General features: G+C 48.0%; 1 protein-coding gene across 1 annotated transcript in view; it reads left to right on the plus strand.

Moving 5' to 3' along the window:
* Nucleotides 1-22,151, plus strand: part of yjefn3 (YjeF N-terminal domain containing 3) — a 190,259-nt gene that overhangs the window by 163,816 nt on the left and 4,292 nt on the right. Inside the window, exons 3-5 of the mRNA XM_072482318.1 lie at nt 314-424; nt 13,835-13,948; nt 16,259-16,406. Of these exons, the coding sequence (XP_072338419.1) occupies nt 314-424; nt 13,835-13,948; nt 16,259-16,406 (373 nt within the window). The remainder of the gene's footprint in view (nt 1-313; nt 425-13,834; nt 13,949-16,258; nt 16,407-22,151) is intronic.

Here is a 22,151-nt window from a genome sequence, read left to right on the forward strand (position 1 = left end):
TGGGACATGGTAATTGAAGGCAGGATCCTACAGCACTATGTTGGAGGGGTACAGTAGTGGTGCTTTCCCTCTGTCCTGATCTAATAGTTGGAGGTTTTGTGCAAATCCGTTTCCGATGTTATGACAGTGGCCACGCTACAAACAGTGCTTCATTGGCCGCAGAGCACTTTGGAGTGTCCTGAGCTCAGAAAAGGGGCAATAGGAATAAGCAAGTCTTTGAGAAATGAATGGAGAAGAGAGTCGGTAACCGTAGTTCTGACGTTAAGGTTAAGAGTTGGTAAGGGCACTGATGGTCTTTCTCTTTCCTCCTCAGGCTTTTCCACGGAGCTCGCTATCAAAGAAGCAGCCAACGATATTGGTGATCTGTGGCCAGGAGCAAAATGGAGCCATCGGCCTAGTGTGCGCGAGACACCTTCGTATGTTTGTAGGTATCTGGGATGGTGGGGAGCCTAAGTTTTCTGACACTGGGTTTCTTCCGCAGGTTTTGCTGTTTGACGGGGATGCTGACATTGTTCAGAAAGAGCAAGTCTGCAAACAAAAATTGATTTATTTCAAAATGATTTGTAACTTATCATTGTATTAGTTGACACAGAATCGTTAAAAAAAAAGGTTTGCATTGCCATAGCCCCTTTCACATCCTCAGGACATGTAGTAATCTCAGGATTGCTACCAGTGCCACGGGCTAGGCAGAGTAGGAATGTCAGGATAGACAGGGTGAATGCGTGGCTTGGGAGATGGTGCAAGAGGGAGGGATTCAAATTCCTGGGGCATTGGAACCGGTTCTGGGGGAGATGGGACGAGTACAAACCGGATGGTCTGCACCTGGGCAGGACTGGAACCGATGTCCTAGTGTTTGCTAGTGCTGTTGGGGAGGGTTTAAACTAATGTGGCAAGGGGATGGGAACTGATGCAGGAAGTAGGAGGGAAATAAAACGGGGCCAGAAACAAAAAGCAGTAAAGGGGAACGTGTAAGGCAGAGAAGCCATAGTCAAAAATTAAAAAGGGCCATAGTACAGGGCATAGTGACTGAGGAGAGTGTGAAAAGGGAGGTGGCCAATGCAGGATTGAGGATGTTGTACCTAAATGCACGCAGTAAAAGGAACAAGGTAAATGAGCTTGTTGCGCACATTGAAATTGGCCGGTACGATGATGTGGGAATCACAGAGACGTGGCTGCAAGGGGATCAGGGCTGGGATCTAAATATCCAAGGATATATGTCATATCGAAAGGACAGGCAGATGGGCAAAGGGGGCGGCGTTGCATTGTTAGTAAGGAATGAAGTTAAATCAATAGCAAAGAGCGATATAGGATCAGAAGGCATTGAATCTCTGTGGGTAGAGTTGAGGAATCGCAAAGGCAAAAAGACCCTGATGGGAATTATATACAGGCCCCCTAGCAGTAGTCAGGATGTGGGGCAGAAAATAAATCAAGAGATAGAAAAGGCAAGTAAAAAAGGCAATATTACAATAATCATGGGGGACTTCAATATGCAGTGGACTAGGAAAATCAGGTTGGTAGTGGATCCCAAGAAATGGACTTTGTGGAATGTCTAAGAGATAGTTTTTTGGAGCAGATTGTGACAGAGCCTACTAGGGAACAGGCAATTCTGGATTTGGTGATGTGTAATGAGGCAGACTTGATTAGGGAACCTAAGGTGAAGGAACCCTTAGGGAGCAGTGACCACAATATGATAGAATTTACCCTGCAGTTTGAGAGGGAGAAGCTGCAATCAGATGTAACGGTATTTCAATTAAATAAGGGTAACTACAAATACATGAGGGAGGAGCTGGCCAGAGTTGATTGGAAAATGAGTCTAGCAGGGAAAACAGTGGAACAGCAATCAGGAGTTTTTGGGGGTTATTAGGGAGGCACAATAGAAATTCATCCCAAGGAGGAGGAAACATGCTAAGGGGAGGACAAGGCATCCATGGCTGACGAGGGATGTCAAGGACAGCATAAAAGCTAAAGAAAACACATACAAAGTGGCGAGGATTAGTGGGAAGGTAGAGGATTGGGAAGCCTTTAAAAGTGAGCAGAGGACAACTAAAAAAGCAATAAGGGGGGAGAAGATGAAGTATGAGTGCAAGCTAGCTAGTAATATAAAGGAAGGTAGGAAGAGTTTTTTTCAATACATAAAAGGTAAGAGAGAGGCAAAAATAAACATTGGACCACTGGAAAATGTGGCTGGAGAAGTAATAATAGGAAACAAAAAAATGGCAGATGAACTGAATAGTTACTTTGCATCAGTCTTCACAGTGGAAGACACCAGTGGGATGCCCGAGCTCCAGGAGAACCAGGGGGCAGAGGTGAGTGCAGTGACCATTACTAAGGAGAAGGTTCTGCGGAAACTGAAAGGACTGAAGGTGGATAAGTCACCTGGACCAGATGGACTACACCCCAGGGTCCCGAAAGAGATAGCTGAGGAAATTGTGCAGGCATTAGTGATGATCTTTCAGGAATCGCTGGAGGCAGGAAGGGTCCCAGAGGACTGGAAGGTGGTGAATGTAACACCACTGTTTAAGAAGGGAGGGAGGCAGAAGACGGGAAATTATAGGTCGGTTAGCCTGACTTTGGTCATTGGTAAGATTTTAGAGTCTGTTATTAAAGATGAGATCATGAGGTACTTGGAAGTGCATGGTAAAATAGGACTGAGTCAGCACGGCTTTGTCAAAGGGAGCTCATGTCTGACAAATCTGTTAGAATTCTTTGAGGAGGTAACGAGGAAGTTAGACAAAGGAGAACCAGTGGACATGATTTATTTAGATTTCCAGAAGGCATTTGACAAGGTGCCGCATAGGAGACTGTTAAATAAGTTAAAAGCTTATGGTGTTAAGGGTAAGATCCTGGCATGGATAGAGGATTGGCTGACTGGCAGAAGGCAGAGAGTGGGGATAAAGGGGTCTTTTTCAGGATGGCAGCCTGTGACTAGTGGTGTGCCTCAGAGGTCTGTGCTGGGATCACAACTTTTCACAATATTCATAAATGATCTGGAAGAAGGAACTGAAGGCACTGTTGCTAAGTTTGCAGATGATACAAAGATCTGTAGAGGGACAGGTCGTATTGAGGAAGCAAGGGGGCTGCAGAAGGATTTGGACAAGCTAGGAGAGTGGGCAATGAAGTGGCAAATGAAATACAATGTGGAAAAGTGTGAGGTTATACACTTTGGAAGGAGGAATTTAGGCATAGACTATTTTCTAAATGGGGAAATGATTAGGAAATCAAAAGAACAAAGGGACTTGGGAGTCCTTGTTCATGATTCTCCTAAGGTTAATGTGCAGGTTCAGTCGGCAGTTAAGAAGGCAAATGCAATGTTAGCATTCATGTCAAGAGGGCTAGAATACAGGACCAGGGATGTACTTCTGAGGCTGTATAAGGCTCTGGTCAGACCTCATTTGGAGTATTGTGAGCAGTTTTGGGCCCCGTATCTAAGGAAGGATGTGCTGGCCTTGGAAAGGGTCCAGAGGAGGTGCACAAGAATGATCCCTGGAATGAGGAACTTGTCATATGAGGAACGGTTGAGGACTCTGGGTCTGTACTCATTGGAGTTTAGAAGGATGAGGGGGGATCTTATTGAAACTTACGGGATACTGCTAGGCCTGGATAGAGTGGACGTGGAGAGGATGTTTCCACTTGTAGGAAAAACTAGAACCAGAGGACACCATCTCACACTAAAGGGACGATCCTTTAAAACAGAGGTGAGGAGGACTTTCTTCAGCCAGAGGGTGGTGAATCTGTGGAACTCTTTACCGCTTAAGGCTGTGGAAGCCAAATCATTGAGTGTCTTTAAGACAGAGATCGATAGGTTCATGATTAATGAGGGAATCAGGGGTTACGGGGAGAAGGCAGGAGAATGGGGATGAGAAAATATCAGCCATGATTGAATGGCGGAGCAGACTCGATGGGCCGAGTGGCCTAATTCTGCTCCTATTTCTTATGATCTTATAGGACATCCTTAGGTGCCTGTGAAATAATTTCGAAGCTTTGCCACTGTTAAAATGTAGGAAAATCGATAGCCAAAGTGCGCACAGCAAGATCCCACAAGGAGCAATGTGATAATGACCAGGTGATCTGCTCTTTTACTGTGCTGATGTTGATTGAGAAATAAATACTGGGCCCGGGACACAGAGGAGGCTGAGGTAAATTTAACCAAGGTGTATAAAATTCTGAGAGACATGGACAGAGTGCAGAGGTAGGATATATTTCCATTAGCAAAAAGGCCAATAAGTGTAGATTCAGAAGGATTAGAGGAATGCTGAGGAGAAATCTTTTCAGTCAGGCGATGGTGGGGGTCTGGAACCCACTGCGTGAGGGTGGTTGAGGGGGAAAGCCCAATCAAACTTTTAAGAAAGAAACCTTGAATCTTTGCTTGAAGCACTGTAACCTACACGACTACAGACTAAGAGACAGGATGGCATTCCGTGGGCTGAAGGGTCTCTTTCTACACTTCCATGATGCAAGGAATACCCCCCTACCGTTCTTCAAAATTGTGCCACGAGACCTTTCATATCCCCCATCTGAAAGGCAACACCTCTGAGCTCCCTCAGTGCTGCACTCGCGATGTGGGCTTGGGTTTTTGTGCGCAGATCCCAGCGGTCGAACACACAGGGCGCGGTTCCCCGGCCTCGCTACGCTCTCGGTCAAGCGAAACGAGGCCGGTGAATGGCGGGAGAGGCCAAAAATGAAAGCCGTGCCAGGAGCCAAACAGTTTGCGATGCAACCGGCCTGCTCCCATATGCGAAGCCCATTATTACAACATAAGCCCTATTTCCTTACAATTAACAAAAGCCTGCCCATATCCAACGGCCTTCCGTCAATCAGCGGCCTCCCCAGCAGGTGATCACGCTGGCGTTGATTTGTACTCCTTTTAAAAACGTGAACCTGGTGGAAGGGGTTCTGTGCGGAGCTGAGGAGGTGAGTAGCCATCTTTGCTCACAGGCAAAGAGCCCGGGGGTGCTGGGCTTGCCACCCCAGTGCTCAGCGAGGGGGTGGGAGACCCTCGGTTAGGGGTGGGGTTCCCTCCACAGGGGTGGGCCGCCATTGGAGGGGGGGGGGGGGAGGCGTTGGTGGCACCGCCATGCCAACACCTGGATCATGTGACCCCCTTCCCGGGGGCAACACTTGTCCCTGCCCGTCTGCTCCACCAAACACCCATAACCCCCACTGACTGCCGAGGCCTCTGGTCGTGTGGCTGAAGGGTATTGACAATAGAGAATTGGTATTTGTGGCTAAGTGAGCACATCACACAACCCATGTGGATTGCTGGGGTTCAACGAGGGATGGAGGGGCAGCTGGTTCGAGCCCCACTGCCCCTGCATGATCTGGCTCTGCCAGCCCTGGCATTTCCCCGATGCCTACACCATCGTGTCGATGCCCTCGGCGATGCTCCTCAGCGACTGGGACAAGCTCCGCAGAGTCTCCGCCATTCCCATCTGAGAGCAGGATCTGTCCCGCAGAACCCCATCAAGGTCAGCCTGGTACTGGGTCACATCCCCCAGAGAGTCAGACAGTCTGTCGAGACCCTTAGCCATGACCGACACTGACTGCGCGACACCTTGGGCACCTTCACTAATGGTGCTGACGTTGTGCACCAAGCTCTCCACTGCAGTCGCCACCCAAGCAGTGTTGGCCTCAGTGCCATGCATTGCCGGTGACACCTCCTGCGGCTTTAGCCTCTGGGACTCCTCCATGTAGCTATGGACCTGCTGGAGTGTTGCTGACATCTCCCTCTGAATGTCCCGGTCGCTCCCTATTGTCTCCATCAGCTGTGGGGTAGCCTGTTCCACAGGCTCAGCATCAGGCTGGGACCCAGCTGGGTCCTGGGATCCAACAGACTCCCGACTGCTGTCTCGCCTGGGGGTTCCTGCCTCTACCTGATGGACAGATAGTCAGTGGGAGGGATGGGTCAGTCAGTAAAGCAATAACAACTCACGTTTGGCAGTCCTCCGGGTGGGGCCCGGTGGTTCCTTAACTCTGTGGCGTCCGTCAGCCTCCGCGTTGGTGACCGCTCTGTCCTCGGCCACCCCGGTCACCTCCAGGGCCCGCTCCTCGAAGCTGGTGAGGATTTATATGTCCGGCACCTCTCCGCCAGTCTGGGCCCTCTCCCGACGGTTGTGGGAGAGCTTTTCCTGATGAGACACGGAGAGGGCATCGTTAGCCACACGTGGGGTTCACAGTGGTGGGAGGGGGTGGGTGAAGGAAGAGTTGGGGGGGGTTGAAGGCAGAGGGGGGGGGGGGGCGGGGGATGAATGGAGGATTGGGGTTGGGGGGTGAATGCTCGCTTGGGGGCGGAAAGGTCTTGGCGGGGTCATCTCTCCTGGCCTCCACTGTGTCCATAAGCCTCCCAGGTCAGCAACCCTGAATCTTGGAGCTGGTCTGCTGGGCACCATTGTTGCGAGCTGGCTGGGGTTGGCTGAGCAAGTGCAGCTTCAGTGCTGCTCAACCTTGTTAGTGAGGGGCTGGACAGCACGGTCCCGGCGAATCAGCTGGCGAGCCTTCATTTACGGCGAGAAAGTTGTAGCTTGTTTGTGTCAAGGTCCACTCGACCGGAGTCATGTGCACTGGGAACTTCCTGCAGTTATCCGAAATGGTGCCCGTGGTCGCGTTCTCAGGCGGTAACCCAAATATGCTTAGAACTACCTTTAATGTATCAAACTGTCTATTTAAGCAACCTTATTCAGCATCAGTGTTACACTGGAAGTTTCACTTGGATGCTTCTGTGATGAAGCATTTGAAATAATTTATTCTTGAGCCTGTCAGGTTCATAGAAGATTCAGAGGCATCAGCGTATCAATGCTTTCTGCAGACCTTGGCAGGGTTAGGATTCTGAATTCAACCTTGAGACTGTTTCATGTCCCTCATGAAGAAATTCAACCAACAAAGTGGATAATTCTGAAAGTAGGCCGTTATTGTCACTGATTTGCAACAGCAGGACAGAATCAATCTCCCGGCAGTTGTCACGGGCACAAATCTTATTTTAATTTCCTCTCAAGAGTGTGGGCAATGTGAGCAATGTTGAATGTGTTACCTCGTTCCCCCATTCCTAGTTGCCTCTTGAGGAGGTGCTTGGCCCTTCTCCTTCCCACTGCAGTCTGGGTAACGACGACGTTCCGACAATGATGGAAGGCAAATCCTCGAAGGGAAATGCTTGCAGGTGTTTGGGGGAAGGAGCCGTGGAATGGGTCTTGATGTGTTGGGTAAGCTGGATCTGCGAGGACTGCGTTTATTGTAGAAAAGAGAGAGACAGGCTTCCAACACTTAAAGAAATGCAACTCTATTTTATTAAACTCTTAACTATTAAACATGCATGAACTGTGGGTTGACACTATGCTGAGTTGACTGGAGACCTGAGGCTAACCTGACCAGACTATGTTACTACCACATGGTGGATGTTCTAGTTGTTGTTCACAGGTTCTGACTGTCTCAGAGGCTGCATCCCAAGAGAGCGGGAAAACTAGTGCCCCCTGGTTATATAGTGGCCGTGTCCTGTCTGGTGATTGGCTGCTGTGTTCTGTATGTTCATTGGTCATCCTTTGTGTCACTCACTGTCTGTCTGTGCACCATCATATACTTGTGTGTATATTATGACAGGTCTATTTGGGATAGATCTGTCCCAGTGTCAGAACCGGCACGATGATCCGAATGGGCTCATTGCCTGCTGCATCACGCGATGATTCTATAACGAAATTAAAATTCTGGAGTTCCCTGTGAAACATCACTCGATGACAAACACCTTGGGCGCGATTCTCCGCTCCCGCTCCGAAGTGCCCACGCCGTCGTGAACGCCGTCGAGGTTCACGACGGCGCGAAACGGCCCCTATCCCGACCGATTCAGGGCCCGATAATGGGCTAGGAGCGGGGCCGCGTCATTTACACGCGCCAGGCCTTGTCGCCACGTAAAGGCGGCGCCGCATACATGACGCGGCCGGCGCCGCATAACTGGCGTCACCTGCGCATGCGCGGGGCGGCCGGCGCCGCATAACTGGCGTCACCCACGCATGCGTGGTTGCCGTCCTCTCCGAGTCCGTCCCGCAAGAAGATGTCAGACGGATCTTGCGGGGCTGTGGAAGAAAGGAGGTCCTCCTTCAGAGAGGACGGCCCGACGATCGGTGGGCTCTGATCGCGGGCCAGACCCCATTTGAGGCCCCCCCCGGTGCAGGATCCCCCCCCCCCCCCCCCGCCCCCCCCCCCCCCCCCCCCCGCAGGCTGCCCCCCCCCCCCAGCGTTCCCGCGCTGTTCCCGCCGGCAGCAACCAGGTGTGGATGGCGCCGGGGGGATCCTGCCGGTTTGGCCTGGCCGCTCGGCCCATCCGGGCCTGAGAATAGCAGGGGTGCCGGAGAATCGCCATTTTGGGTGTCTCGGGCGATTCTCCGGCCTGCGCCGCGTGGAACCCGACGGGGCCGTTCTCGCCGCTTGGGAGAATTGCGGGAGGGCGTCGGACCGGCGTCGCGGGAAAATTCGGCGACCCAGGCGATTCTCCCAACCGGCGCGGGAGCGGAGAATCGCGCCCACTTTATGTCCTCAGTGATTCATTCCTTTATATACCAAGCAAAATATTAAAGTTCCGATAAAACAAGTCCCACGCTAATTTAATGTGAATTATTTCTTGCCGCTGATTAATCAGTTACCAGCACCTTGTCATAACTAACATTTTTAATAACCTGCATCTCTTAATAACCAATATCTAACAGGGCTTATTAATTAAAAAAAAAATTTTAGAGAACCCAATTGTTTTTTTCCCATTAAGGGGCAATTTAGCGTCACCAATCCACCTAGCCTGCACATCTTTGGATTGTGGGGGAGAGACCCACTCAAACATGGGGAAGATGTGCAAACTCCACACGGACAGTGACCCGGGGCCAGGATCGAACTCGGGTCATCAGCGCCATGAGGCAGCAGTGCTAACCACTGCTCCTACATACCTTAATACTCAATACCTTTTGATAATAATCTCCATTTAGTGGCTAGGATATTTTAGTGACTAGCATGTCTTAATAATTAGTATATCTTAATAACTTACATTTCTTTTGTTACTAGCACCTCTTTATACGTTACATTTCATAATTAGTGGTGGTGTGTGCTACAGTTCACTCAGGAACTCTGAATTGCTGTGGCGACGTACACTTTTACGATTAGGTTGTAGTCTGGAGCTGTGGATAGTGACTGTCGAGGCTCCCACTTTCTTTCCATCCCATGCCGTTGGAGTATGTTGAAAGGATTTACAAGTTGATGCTCAACCTGTTTAGCCATGTTTTGAGCCCAGGGCTTCTAGCTCAGAGCTAGCGACACTACCCACTGCGCCATAAGTCCTCCGTTTCATCATAAATAGCATTTCTTAAGTTTGAAACTTGTAATAACTTGCTGTTCTTAATACTGAGCACCACTAATGAAATAGCACCAAATAGACATTCTTAGCAATTACCATATGTTAGTTACTAGTCCCTCTTAATAACCAACATTTATATGACAGGCAACTCAGAAGCTAGTGATATAAACTGATTTCTAGTATCAGAAGAAACATTTTATTATTATTTAGAACTATTCAGATGGATTTGTATTCCTTTCGAAAGGTGGTTAGCATTGCTGCCTCACGGCGCCGAGGTCCCAGGTTCGATCCCGGATCTGGGACACTGTCCATGTGGAGTTTGCACATTCTCCCGTGTTTGCGTGGGTTTCGCCCCCACAACCAAAAGATGCGCAGGGTAGGTGGATTGGTGTCGCTAAATTGCCCCTTAATTGGAAAAAAATGAATTGGTACTCTAAATTATTTTTAAAAAGGTGGGGAAGCGGAAATCCTCCAGGTGTCCCAACTCGTCTCTGTGTCAAGAGGCTAGGAGTTCAAGTCTGTTGTCCAGGTCTCAGGTTGCTCTTGTTGGAGGAGCAATTCCTGGGAGGAGATAGTAAACCAGGACCCCAACTTTCTGGGATTTTCATCCCACTGGGATTATCCCGGGAGTCTCCAGGATTGAAAGGTTTTAATCTCTGTGATGTTCCAGCAGGAAATAAGGTATTAAAATAAATGTATTTTATTCACTTCCTTTGACCATTTTCATGTATTTATTGTCAGGATATTGGAAGGTGGGGAATAAAGACAGTTGGGGCATTAGATGATGAAATCAGATGCCAAGCCAGAGTTGGCAACTGCAGCTCAACTGGGAGTAAAATAAATCTCAGGATCACGATTGGAAGAAAAACACGGGAGTTTTCTCTGGTGCCTGGGTCAATATTCCTCCTTCCAGCAACAACACTGAAAACAGATTAACACATCATTCATCTCATTGTTTTTTATGAGTTCTCGGTTTTGCCAAAGGGGCAGCTGCCTTTCTTTAAATAATAACGGTCACTATTTCTTCGAAGTAACCCCCCCCCTGAAATATTTCCGGGTGGTGAGGTGGGGGGGCGGGGGGGGGGGGGGGGGGGGGGGGGGGATTTTAAAAATTAAAGGCTTGCATTTATATAGCATCTTTCCCAAAGTGCTTTACAACGAATGCAGTACTTTTAAAGTGTAGTCACTGTTGGAATTTTGGAAACGTGACAGCTAATCTGCACACAGCAAGCTTCCACAATGTGATCACAACTAATCATCTGTTTTTGGAATGTTGACCCAGTGAGTGATAAATATTGGGCCTGGACCCCAGGGACGAGCTCTTTCTTCAATAGTGGCGGTGAGATCTTTTCTGTTCTCCCGACAGGGCGGCCGGGGCCTTGGTTTAACATCAGATCGAAAAAGACAGCACCTCCAACAGTGCAGCACTCCCCCAGCACTGCACTGGGAGCGTCAGCCTGGATTATGAGCTCAAGTCCTGGAATGAGAACTGAGCTTTTCATTATTTTTTCACAGGATGTGGGCATCTCTGGCAAGGCCGGCATTTGTTGCCCGTCCCTAATTGCCCTTGAACTGAGCGGCTGGCTTCGCCATTTCAGAGGGCATTTAGGAGTCAGCCACATTGCCTGACATCACATGGAGCCCGGGTGATAGATTTATTTCCCTAAATGGCAGTGGGAACCAGATGGATTTTTATAACAATCAATTATGGTTCCACAGTCAACGTTTCCGAGTTTAGTTTTACAGTTCCAGATTTATTAATTAAACTCATTTACCAGCCTGTGTCTCTGGGTTACCAGTCCAGTGACATTCCTACCACACTACCAGCTCTCAACCCTGAGCCTCAGCGAGAAGAGTCATACCAACCGAGAAACAGCTGAATATGAAAAGTTGCTTTGTTTAAAAATAAATCTCCCTCCAATAGATTTGTTCTCCACATAGTGGTTTAATTATGCAGATAGGACCCCAGCTGACCGCAAGAGCCCATCCTGACCTCCATTAGTTTGATACCTGTCACCCTTTGATGCTGAATCCAGGTGGTACATTCTATGCTTGATTCAGATTCAGTGCCTGATGAATGGCGGGAGTAATTCTTGTTGAGTCCTCACTGTAACAGGTGAATGGAGGTGGGGGAAGGGAGCAGGGCTGCGTGTCAGGGTTAAATGTGAAATTGATAACTGCTGCCAGGGCATGTTTTAATAATACGCACATACTTCATAGGAAATTATTCCTGCAATCTTTCCTGAGGTGAAATATAGATCTGTCAACCCACCGTAAAAAGAATATACCTCTGTCAAATTCACAACTTAGGAACAGGAGAAATGTTATTAAGAAGGGATTCGTCCATTTTCTAATGGAACTGAACTACACTCACCTGCCTTTTCACCTCTAAGTCTCTCTAAACCTCGTTCATCATCGGCATGTCACATACTCCAACCCAACTCCAGAAATTCTCTTAACGTCTCTTGACCTCATTTACATTGTTCTTTCCAGGTAATTTATACCACAATTTGAGTGTTTTCTTTTTGTACTTTCATGGTCTTCCCTCAGAGTGTGAAGAGCAAAGATGTGGAACAGGAAGAGGCCATTCAACGCTTCATGCCTGTTCCACTGTTCATTGATTGATCGGCGGCCCAACTCCATTAACCTGCCTTTGCCCCAAACTCGATTACAAAAAAATCTATCAATCTCAGCGTTAAAATTTAGAATTGTCCAAACACATCAGTTGCAGATTGTGGGACAGAGAATTCCAAACGTCAGCCACCCTTTGTATGAAGAAGTGCTTCCTAATTTCACCCCTGGAAGACCTGGCCCTAATTTTTAGTCTATGCCTCCCTAGTCCTCGACTGCCCAACCTACGGAAATAGTTCCTCCCAGCCTTCTCCATCTGTTCCTCATGACAGCTTGAAAACTTTGATCAGATTGCAGGGGCTGTTTAGCACAGGGCTAATTCGCTGGCTTTGAAAGCAGACCAAGGCAGGCCAGCAGCACGGTTCAATTCCTGTACCAGCCTCCCCGAACAGGCGCTGGAATGTGGCGACTAGGGGCTTTTCACAGTAACTTCATTTGAAGCCTACTTGTGACAATAAACGATTTTCATTTCATTTCATTTCATATTAAGCAGTTAAAATCCAGGGAATACAATTGTAGTTTGTGCATTCTCTCCTCGTAGATTAACCCTTGCTGTCCAGGTATCAATCTGGTAAATTTTCACTGCACTCCTGAAGAATTCGCAACGCTGATTCACGGTCTGACGGATCATGATGAAAACACTTCTGCCTTAACGCTAACTATCTCTACACTAGACAGTGGATGACTAGTCCTGTATGGCAGCAGGATCCTGAACGAGAGGGACAAAGGGAAACTCTGAGGAATATTTTTTCGCACAGCGAGTTGTTAAAACTGGAATGTGTCATGAGAATGTCGCTTTAAGAAATGTTTGGCTGCTCATATTACTGCAGTGATGTCACAGTGTGGGTGGAGCTGGGCTGTCCTTTCAGCTTTTTACTTTCGTTTTTGAGCAGGCTGCAGGGTGTGTTTTAGTTTCATTTTCAGATCTGGATAGCTGCAGTCACAGCCAGAAGGTGTATGAATCTCTCTGTAAATCTAAAGAATGTCTCTTGATCATTTGGTGAATTCAGAATTATAAATGTTCTGAATAATGGCTTTAACATAATGTGCTTCTGTGAAAAGGTGTTTCTTCTGTCTTCTGGATGTTGTTTGGGAAGTTATTAAGAATTACTTAGTGTTGTATTCTTTGGTGGTTGTATTTGAATTACTGGTTGCTAATATGTTCACTGTATGTTTTAAAAAGGTTAACTTGAGTTCATAGAATAAACATTGTTTTGTTTTTAAAAATACTTTTCCATTTCTGCTGTACCACACCTGTAGAGTGGGCCGTGTGCTCCCCGTACCGCAATCTATTAAAAGTTGTGGGTCAGGTGAACTCCGTGATACACTTTGGGGTTCTCCAAACCCTGGACAATAACAAATGCACGAGGGGCTACAGAGGCAGATTTTAAAAAAAGAATTAAATTAGTGTTTCAAAAAGGAACAGTATTAAAAGGTTACGGGAAAAGGGAAGGGAGATGGGGTTAGAGAATAATTTGACTGCTGAAGGTGCACCAAGGTGCATCACGAGCAGCATAATCAGAAAATAACACTGAGCCACATAAGGAGACATCCAGGACAGGTGGCCAAAGGTTTGGGTCAATGAGGCAGGTTTTAGAAGCGTCTTAAAGAAGGAGAGAGAGGTAGAGAGGTGAAGGGTGGGAATCGTAGAGCTGAGGCAACTGAAGGCATGGCCTTCAATGGTGGAGCGATTCAAATCTGAGGCCAAAATTGGAGGAGTGCAGATATCTCAGAGGGTTATAGGGCTGGAGGAAGTTGTAGAGACAGGGAGGGACGAGTATATGGAGGGATTTGAACATTTTAAGATGAAGATGCTGTCCGACTGCTAATGCAGAGCTGGAAAACAACATGCTTATAAACTGTGCTTTGGTTTTCTGACAGAACTACGAACCGACCATCTATTACCCAAAGCGTTCCTGCAAACCCATCTTCCTGGACTTCACGGTTCAGTGTGAGAAAATGGATATTCCATTTCTGTCCTACCTTCCAGCCGAGGTAATCAATATGGAGAATGTCAATTCCTATAATATGGTGGGAGGGATACAAACAAATCATTTTCAAGATCCCTTATTCTGAGCGTAAGGAACCCAGGAATACACATACTGACGAAGATTCTTTTAACTTTCCGGTAATAGAACATAGAACATTACAGCGCAGTACAGGCCCTTCGGCCCAATAATTGTGATGTCTATTTTACATCCATAACATTGGCACAATTTGGGTCAATTCCTACCCTAGTAAGGTTTATGGGTGCACAAAGCGGGAGCAATAAGGCCCAATTTCAGGAGCCAATGTCCAGAACCCAAAGGATGCCTAAGAAACATTTGACCTGATATTGGCTCAATTTGGGCCTGAATGAGACATTCTGCAAGAATTAGGCCTCATTGGCTATGATTCCTGATTTAGGACCCCTCACAGAAACTGGGCGGCAAAGAATGTGGTGGGCATTGATTTGGAAACTAATAATAAGGGTACCTCTCCCAGCCACTGACTCCAAGATAATTGCCCCTTGTTGTATGCTGCAACCATCCCCAACACTGACACCCCCCCGCCCCCCCCACCACCACCACCCCTTTCCCATGGGTTAACTTCCAGCCACTGCCAGTGAGGAAAGAGGCTCAATATTAGTCATATGCGCAACGGATGAACTTCCTGCAGTGATGAAATGCCCATTCCTTGTTAATTAGGCCTGAGGCCCAATTTCAGGACTTCTCCGTTGGTAGGCACTACCTGCTCAACACTCACCTAAGGTCTGGCACATTTCCCAATCTTAGCAGCGAAGATAATAATAATCTTTATTATTGTCAGAAGTAGGCTTACATTAACATTGCAATGAAGTTATTGTGAAAATCCCCGCGTCCCCACATTCCGGCGCCTGTTTGGTTAGACAGAGGGAGAATTCAGAATGTCCAATTCATCTAACAAGCACGTCCTTTGGGACTTGTGGGAGGAAACCGGAGCGCCCGAAGGAAACCCAGACAGACTGAAGGAGAATGTGCAGACTCCGCACAGACAGTGACCCAAGCCGGGAATCACACGATTAAATACTTCCATGGCACGTACAGCATGGGATTAGATACAGAATAAAGCTTCCTCTACACTGTCCCCATCAAACACTCCCAGGACAGGTACAGCACGGGGTTAGATACAGTGTAAAGCTCCCTCCTGTCCCCATCAAACACTCCCAGGACAGGTACAGCACGGGGTTAGATACAGAGTAAAGCTCCCTCTACACTGTCCCCATCAAACACTCCCAGGACAGGTACAGAACAGGGTTAGATACAGAGTAAAGCTCCCTCTACACTGTCCCCAACAAACACTCCCAGGACAGGTACAGCACGGGGTTAGATACAGAGTAAAGCTCCCTCTACACTGTCCCCAACAAACACTCCCAAGGCAGGTACAGCACAGGTTTAGATACAGAGTAAAGCTCCCTCTACATTGCCCCCAACAAACACTCCCAGGACAGGTACAGCACGGGGTTAGATACAGAGTAAAGCTCCCTCTACACTGTCTCCATCAAACACTCCCAGGACAGGTACAGCACGGGGTTAGATACAGAGTAAAGCTCCCTCTACACTGTCCCCAACAAACACTCCCAGGACAGGTACAGCACGGGGTTAGATACAGAGTAAAGCTCCCTCTACACTGTCCCCAACAAACACTCCCAGGACAGGTACAGCACGGGGTTAGATACAGAGTAAAGCTCCCTCTACACTGTCCCCAACAAACACTCCCAGGACAGGTACAGCACGGGGTTAGATACAAAGTAAAGCTCCCTCTACACTGTCCCCAACAAACACTCCCAGGACAGGTACAGCACGGGGTTAGATACAGAGTAAAGCTCCCTCTACACTGTCCCCAACAAACACTCCCAGGCCAGGTACAGCACGGGGTTAGATACAGAGTAAAGCTCCCTCTACACTGTCCGCATCAAACACCCCCAGGACAGGTACAGCACGGGGTTAGATACAGAGTAAAGCTCCCTCTCCACTGTCCCCAGTAAACACTCCCAGAACTGATGTACAGCACGGGGTTAGATACAGAGTAAAGCTCCCTCTACACTGTCCCCATCAAACACTCCCAGGACAGGTACAGCATGGGGTTAGATACAGAGTAAAGCTCCCTCTACACTGTCCCCAACAAACACTCCCAAGGCAGGTACAGCATTTGGTTAGATGCTCCAAACACATTGTTAGGATATTGAGCAGCAGGGGTTTGGACAAGTGTGTTAACCTGTTTTGCTCAAACTCTGCCAATATTGAAATGTTGTTTGTCATTAAAGCTGCTTTCTTTCCCCTATAGGTGCAGTTGATAAATGATGCTTATAACCTGATAATAGATGCCGTACTGGGGCTGTCAGATGAGGCGGGACTGAAGGAGCTCTACACCAACATTCTGACAACAATGAAACATGTGAAAATTCCCATCATCAGCATTGATGTCCCATCAGGTGAAAAAAGATTATTCATTCCATTGTAGTAGTGGCACTGTGATAGAGCAATCAATTTAGTCTCACTTTTCCCCTAGTGTCGCGCAAAGATTTCCCTCTTCAAGTATTTATCTAATTCCCTTTCTGGAGGTGAATTTCCAGCCCCGTTACTCTCTGGCGCAAATCCCGTTTTGGCCGGAAACTCACGCAAGAGGGCCTTAACAGGATTTGCGACGGGTGGATCTCAGAATGAGATCTTCACAACCCCCTGTCTGCGATGTAATCAGGTTCACGCCTCTGATTACCATACTGTGGTAGCATTGGCCCTTTAAGAGGCGTACCCTTGTGGTCCATGTGACTGGCTCACGGCCTATCATCTGGGAGCACACGAACCCTGACCAATGAAGGATCAGCATGGGTCCCGGGGAGCAGGGGTCTAATCAGAGTGAACAGGCAGCCAGAGTGTTAACCCCCAAATTAGAGTCTCTGTGCCTGTATGTAAGTTATCCTTGTTAGTTGCCAATAAACACTTTGTTCTTTATTACTACTGTCTATGTGGCATTGTCTTGAGCCACCATATTGGCGATGAGTATAAGCTGGATCAATCACAAGCCCGCAGTCGCCAAATTCGAGGGGGGAAGGAAATGCCCTTGGCATACACAGAGTCAGAAAGCATTGACAATACCCGAGAATGAAAAGGTAACATGATTGAGAAGTTAGACCCAATCGATCTGGGCCGAAGACTGGAGCCAGTATATTGAGCAGTCCTGTTACTTAATCACAGCAAATTAAATAATGGGGGAGGATAAACAGAAAGTTATCCTATTAAGAGTTTGTGGGCCAACAACCTTATAAGAAATTTGACATCCCCAAAGGCTCCAGACATGAAGTCATTTGACCAGTTGGTGAAGCTGGTCAAGGGGCATTTCAACCCCAGCCTCTCGATCATACTACAGCGATACAAGTTCAATTCGCTGTCAGGGACCTATGAACAACTATCTCCTTCTTCGCTGCCGCACTCAGGCAATTGGCTGAGCATTTCGAGTTTGGTGTAACACTGGGCAACATGCTGCGTGATCGCTTAGTATGCGGTATTAACAAGATAAGTGTGCAAAAGAAGCTTCTGGCTGAAATGAAGATTACTCTAGAAGGGGGTGATTGAGATCACCCAGGCAACCGAGTGCGCTGAGAGGGGTGTGTCAGAGCTTCAAAGCGCGTGCGAGGGCGAGGTGAACCAATTGTGGGGCAGTATGGCTGCAAGATGCCTAGCGATGTTGACAGGCACAGACGAAATTCATCTATGATCCTAAGAACAGGATCGTAGTTGGTGGCCAGGAAATAAATTGGGGCATTAGCTCAGGAGTCAAGATGACTGTTATCATTGCAGGAGAGGTCACCCCCAGGAATTGTGCCGCTACAGAGAGTTTATTTGGTTTTGGTGCAATAGGAGGGGCCATATCCAGGCATGTTGCCGTGTCCACCAGAATGCGCCAGTTCAAAAAAAAGGAGCAAAACAGTGAACAGAGTGGAGAAGAATTCAGACGAGGAGTCTGAAACATACGCATTAAAAGTGATGAGAGTGAGCAAAACAGCCCCAATTGAGATACTCCTCTCAGCAAATGGAAGACCACTAAAGATGGAGATAAGCGCCAGGGCATTGGCTACAATTGTGGGTGAGCAAACATTTAAATATCTTTTATGAGGTTTTCGGACTTGAGTGAGACTACAGTCAAGTTGGTGACATATACGGGGCAGACCCAAAAGATCCTTGGAGACAACAGTGACCCCAATGTCACATCAGCAACAAGATACCCAGTTGCCTATGGTCATTGTTAAGGGACATCGACCAAGCCTGATTGGGCAAGATTGGTTGCGCCAAATCAAGTTGAACTGGTTGGAAGTTTTAAAATCTCAGACAGCATCTTTCAGGAAGTCTTGAACAGATACAAAGATGTGTTCCTGAATGAGATGGGTCAATTAAAGACAGTAAAGGGCAATATTTTTGTTAATCCTTTAGACCTTGCATCAAAAAGTAGAAGCCGAACATAAACGCCTAGAAGAACTGGAATCATCACACCCGTGCAGCTTTCAGAGTGGGCAGTCCCATCATTCCTGCATTAAAGCTGGACCACTCCATTAGGTTATGTGGAGACTGCAAGCTTACAATCAACCAGGCAGGACAAGTAGATAAAAACCCAATACCACAAATTGAAGATCTTTATCCAAAATTGGCAGGGGCCTTCACATGCACAAAACTTGACCTCACTCGTGCGTACTTGCAACTGGAACTGGATGAAGAATCCCGAAAGTTTGCGACAATTAACACGCATAAAGGCCTGTTTCAATACACCAGATTACCTTTTGGCATCTCCTCGACCGGTGCGATATTCCAGCACGCAATGGAGAACCTCCTCCAAGACATCCCAAAGGTTGTGGCCTACCTGGATGACATCCTAATAACAGGAACATCACATGAAGAGCACCTAGCAAGTTTAGAAGAGGTGCTGAGAAGATTCAGATACGGGAATCCGACTGAAACACGAGAAGTGCTCTTTCCAAGTTAGTGAGGTCACTCAGCTTGGGTTTAAAGTAGACTCAAAGGGCCTGCACACACTTGAAGACAAGGTGAGAGCCATAAGAGAAATCCTGGTACCTAAGAACCTGGCAGAGTTTAAAAAATATATTTTTTATTCTCCTCCTTTTTCACATTTTCTCCCAGATTTACACCCACCAACAACAAACAATAATCATTAACAAATATGTCAATCCCCATATCAATAACAACGATCCCATCCTCCCAAACCCCAAACATTAGCCCGCATGTTCACACAAACAAATGACAAAAAGGAATTAGGGATCACCCATATCCACCATTAACACACACAGACCCCTCCCCCCAACCCTCCCACCCACACGCCCCAACTAATGTTCGATGTTATCCAGTTCTTGAAAGTGCATAATGAATAATGCCCATGAATTGTAGAACCCCTCCATCCTTCCCCTCAGTTCAAACTTAACCTTCTCAAGAATCAAGAATTCCAACAGATGCCCCCGCCACACCAGGGCACAGGGTGGAGAGGTTGCTCTCCAACCTATCAGAATCCGCCTTTGGGCGATCAACGAGGCGAAGGCTACAACATCTGCCTCCGCACCCGTTTCCAACCCTGGCTGGTCCAACACCCCGAATATGGCCTCCCGGGGGTCCGGGTCCAGTTTCACGTGCACCACTTTAGAAATTACCCTAAAAACCTCCTTCCAGTAATCCTCTAGCTTTGGACAGGACCAAAACATATGAACGTGATTATTCTCCCCCCCCCCTGCAACGTTCACGCACATCTTCTACTCCTTCAAAGAATACCTTCAGCTGTATCAGCCCCAACCTCGCGCACGAGGTAGAGACATTCACTCTCCGGAGCACCTCACACCAGACCCCCTCCTCTATAACCTCTCCCAACTCTTCCTCCCACTTTGCTTTGACCCCTTCCAGTGGTGCGTTCTCCTCTTCCAAAATAGCTCCATAAACCGCTGACATTACCCCCTTCTCCAGTCGCCCTGTCGTCAGCAACTCCTCCAGCAATGTGGAGGCCGTCTCCACCGGGAAACTCTGTATCTCCTTTCTGGCAAAATCTCGAACCTGCATGTGTCTAAACATTTCCCCCTGCTCCAGTCCATACTTCGCTTCCAGCTCCTTCAATCCTGCAAACCTACCCCTAAGAAACAAATCTTTTAGTGTCTTAATCCCCTTCTCCTCCCATTTCCGAAAATTTCCATCCCACCTCCCTGGCTCAAATCTGTGGTTCCGCGAATCGGCATTTCCCTTGACCTTGCCCCAAACCCGAAGTGTTGGCGGAACTGCCTCCAAATTCTCAATGAAGCTATTATTACCGGACTCCCTGAGTATTTCCCCGGGGCTAGCGGGAGCGACGCTGTTGCTAGCGCTTTCAATCCCGACCCCCTGCACAAACTCTCCTCCATTCTGACCCACTGGGAATCAACCCCTCTGACCCAGCTCCGCACCTTCTCCACATTCGCCGCCCAGTAGAGAACCTGGCAGATTTAGAGGGCAGGATTCTCCGTTGGCCAACGCTGAAATCGGGAAAGGTGATTGGGCGGAGAATAGGTTCCGACGCAAAAATTGCAGCAGGCGCCAATTTGACGCCAAATTGCAATTCTCCATCACCTCAACAGCGCCATCAATGCGTTCCGGAACGCATGTACACTAAGTCCCACCCCAGGGCACCCCCTAGGTGCCCTCTGGCCCCAGTCATCACATCAGCTGTATGGGCCTGCTCCAGCACAACCAGTGCCATCTTGTTGGCTGGCACTGCCAAGGTGCCAGGCTGGCATTTTCTGCGCCCGTGCGATTATGCCAGGGTTGCCCACTGTGGGTGTTGGAGGGGTGCGAGTGGGGACCAGGGGACCATCCCATGTTGCGTTCGGGATGGTGAGAGGTCAGGGATTTTATTTGTGGGACTCGGAAATCGGGACGCCATTTTTAAATGGCTCTCGATCTCTCGCTGCAACGGGCAGTTCCAGCCAGCCGAGCTACCCGTTGTAAAAAACGGGGCTATGTGTGGCCTCGGCCGTGCGTTTCCCATTTAGGCCCTTTATTTAACAGGAGTAGCATTGAATAGCCACGTGTTTCTCAGCACTGCGAGTGCCGGTGAACAGGTAAACGCGCTCGCTAGGGAACTTTGTTCACTTTTGGAAAGATTGTGCCCATAGCTTCCCTGGATTATCTCGCAGCTCTTTGCAGCCCCTGTGCTACCCTAAGTCAAATATACCAGTCCCCTCAACTCCTGCCCCAGCTACTTTTTTTTCAAGGCTGTTTCCAGGGACACCATCACACCCTGCCTGAATAGACATGATTGTGTAATCATCCTGTCAATCACACCTGAAGGGAACCCCCCTGTAAGTGACTGAGCTTGATTTCTTGCACTTCATTAATTAGTATTCTGTAACTATCATCCACTCACTGCCTTCTCTGGAGAAGTAATCCTGCTTTTATCAGGAGACTTTACTGTAGTATTTGCATGAGTTCCATTTGCTGCAGTTCTAGGGCTGGTTTAGCTCAGTGGGCTACGCAGCTGGTTTGTGATGCAGAACAAGGCCAGCAGCACGAGTTCAAATCCCGTACCAGCCCCAGGTGCCGGAATGTGGCGACTAGGGGCTTTTTACAGTAACTTCATACTTGTGACAATAAAAGGTTATTATTATACAGACTCTTTAAGTAGACTCTGTTTGCTGTAATTGGACTCTCTGCTGTCGTACATCCTGCCATGCTTCCAGCTCATTGGCTGGCATAGAGGTATCATAGCAACACAAGAAACAGGAACATGAGTGGGCCATACAGTGAGCCTGCTGCATCATTCAATATGATCATAGCTGATCTAATCCTGTCCTTGACTCCACTTCCCTGCCTGTTCCCCATTACCTTCACTCCCTTATCATTCAAGAATCTGTCGATGTCAGCCTTGGGTATATTCTCAGCCTCAGCTCTCTAGGGTGGAGAATTTCAAAGATCATCTAAGAGATAAAATGGCGCCGAGGTCCCAGGTTCGATCCCGGCTCTGGGTCACTGTCCGTGTGGAGTTTGTACATTCTCCCCGTGTTTGCGTGGGTTTCGCCCCCACAACCCAAAGATGTGCAGGCTAGGTGGATTGGCCACGCTAAATTGCCCCTTAATTGGAAAAAATGAATTGGGTACTCTAAATTTATTTTTAAAAATCAAAAAAAAAATCTAAGAGATAAAATTCCTCCTCATCT

Source organism: Scyliorhinus torazame, chromosome 18 (assembly GCF_047496885.1).
Source record: "Scyliorhinus torazame isolate Kashiwa2021f chromosome 18, sScyTor2.1, whole genome shotgun sequence".
NCBI classification, from domain to species: domain Eukaryota; kingdom Metazoa; phylum Chordata; class Chondrichthyes; order Carcharhiniformes; family Scyliorhinidae; genus Scyliorhinus; species Scyliorhinus torazame.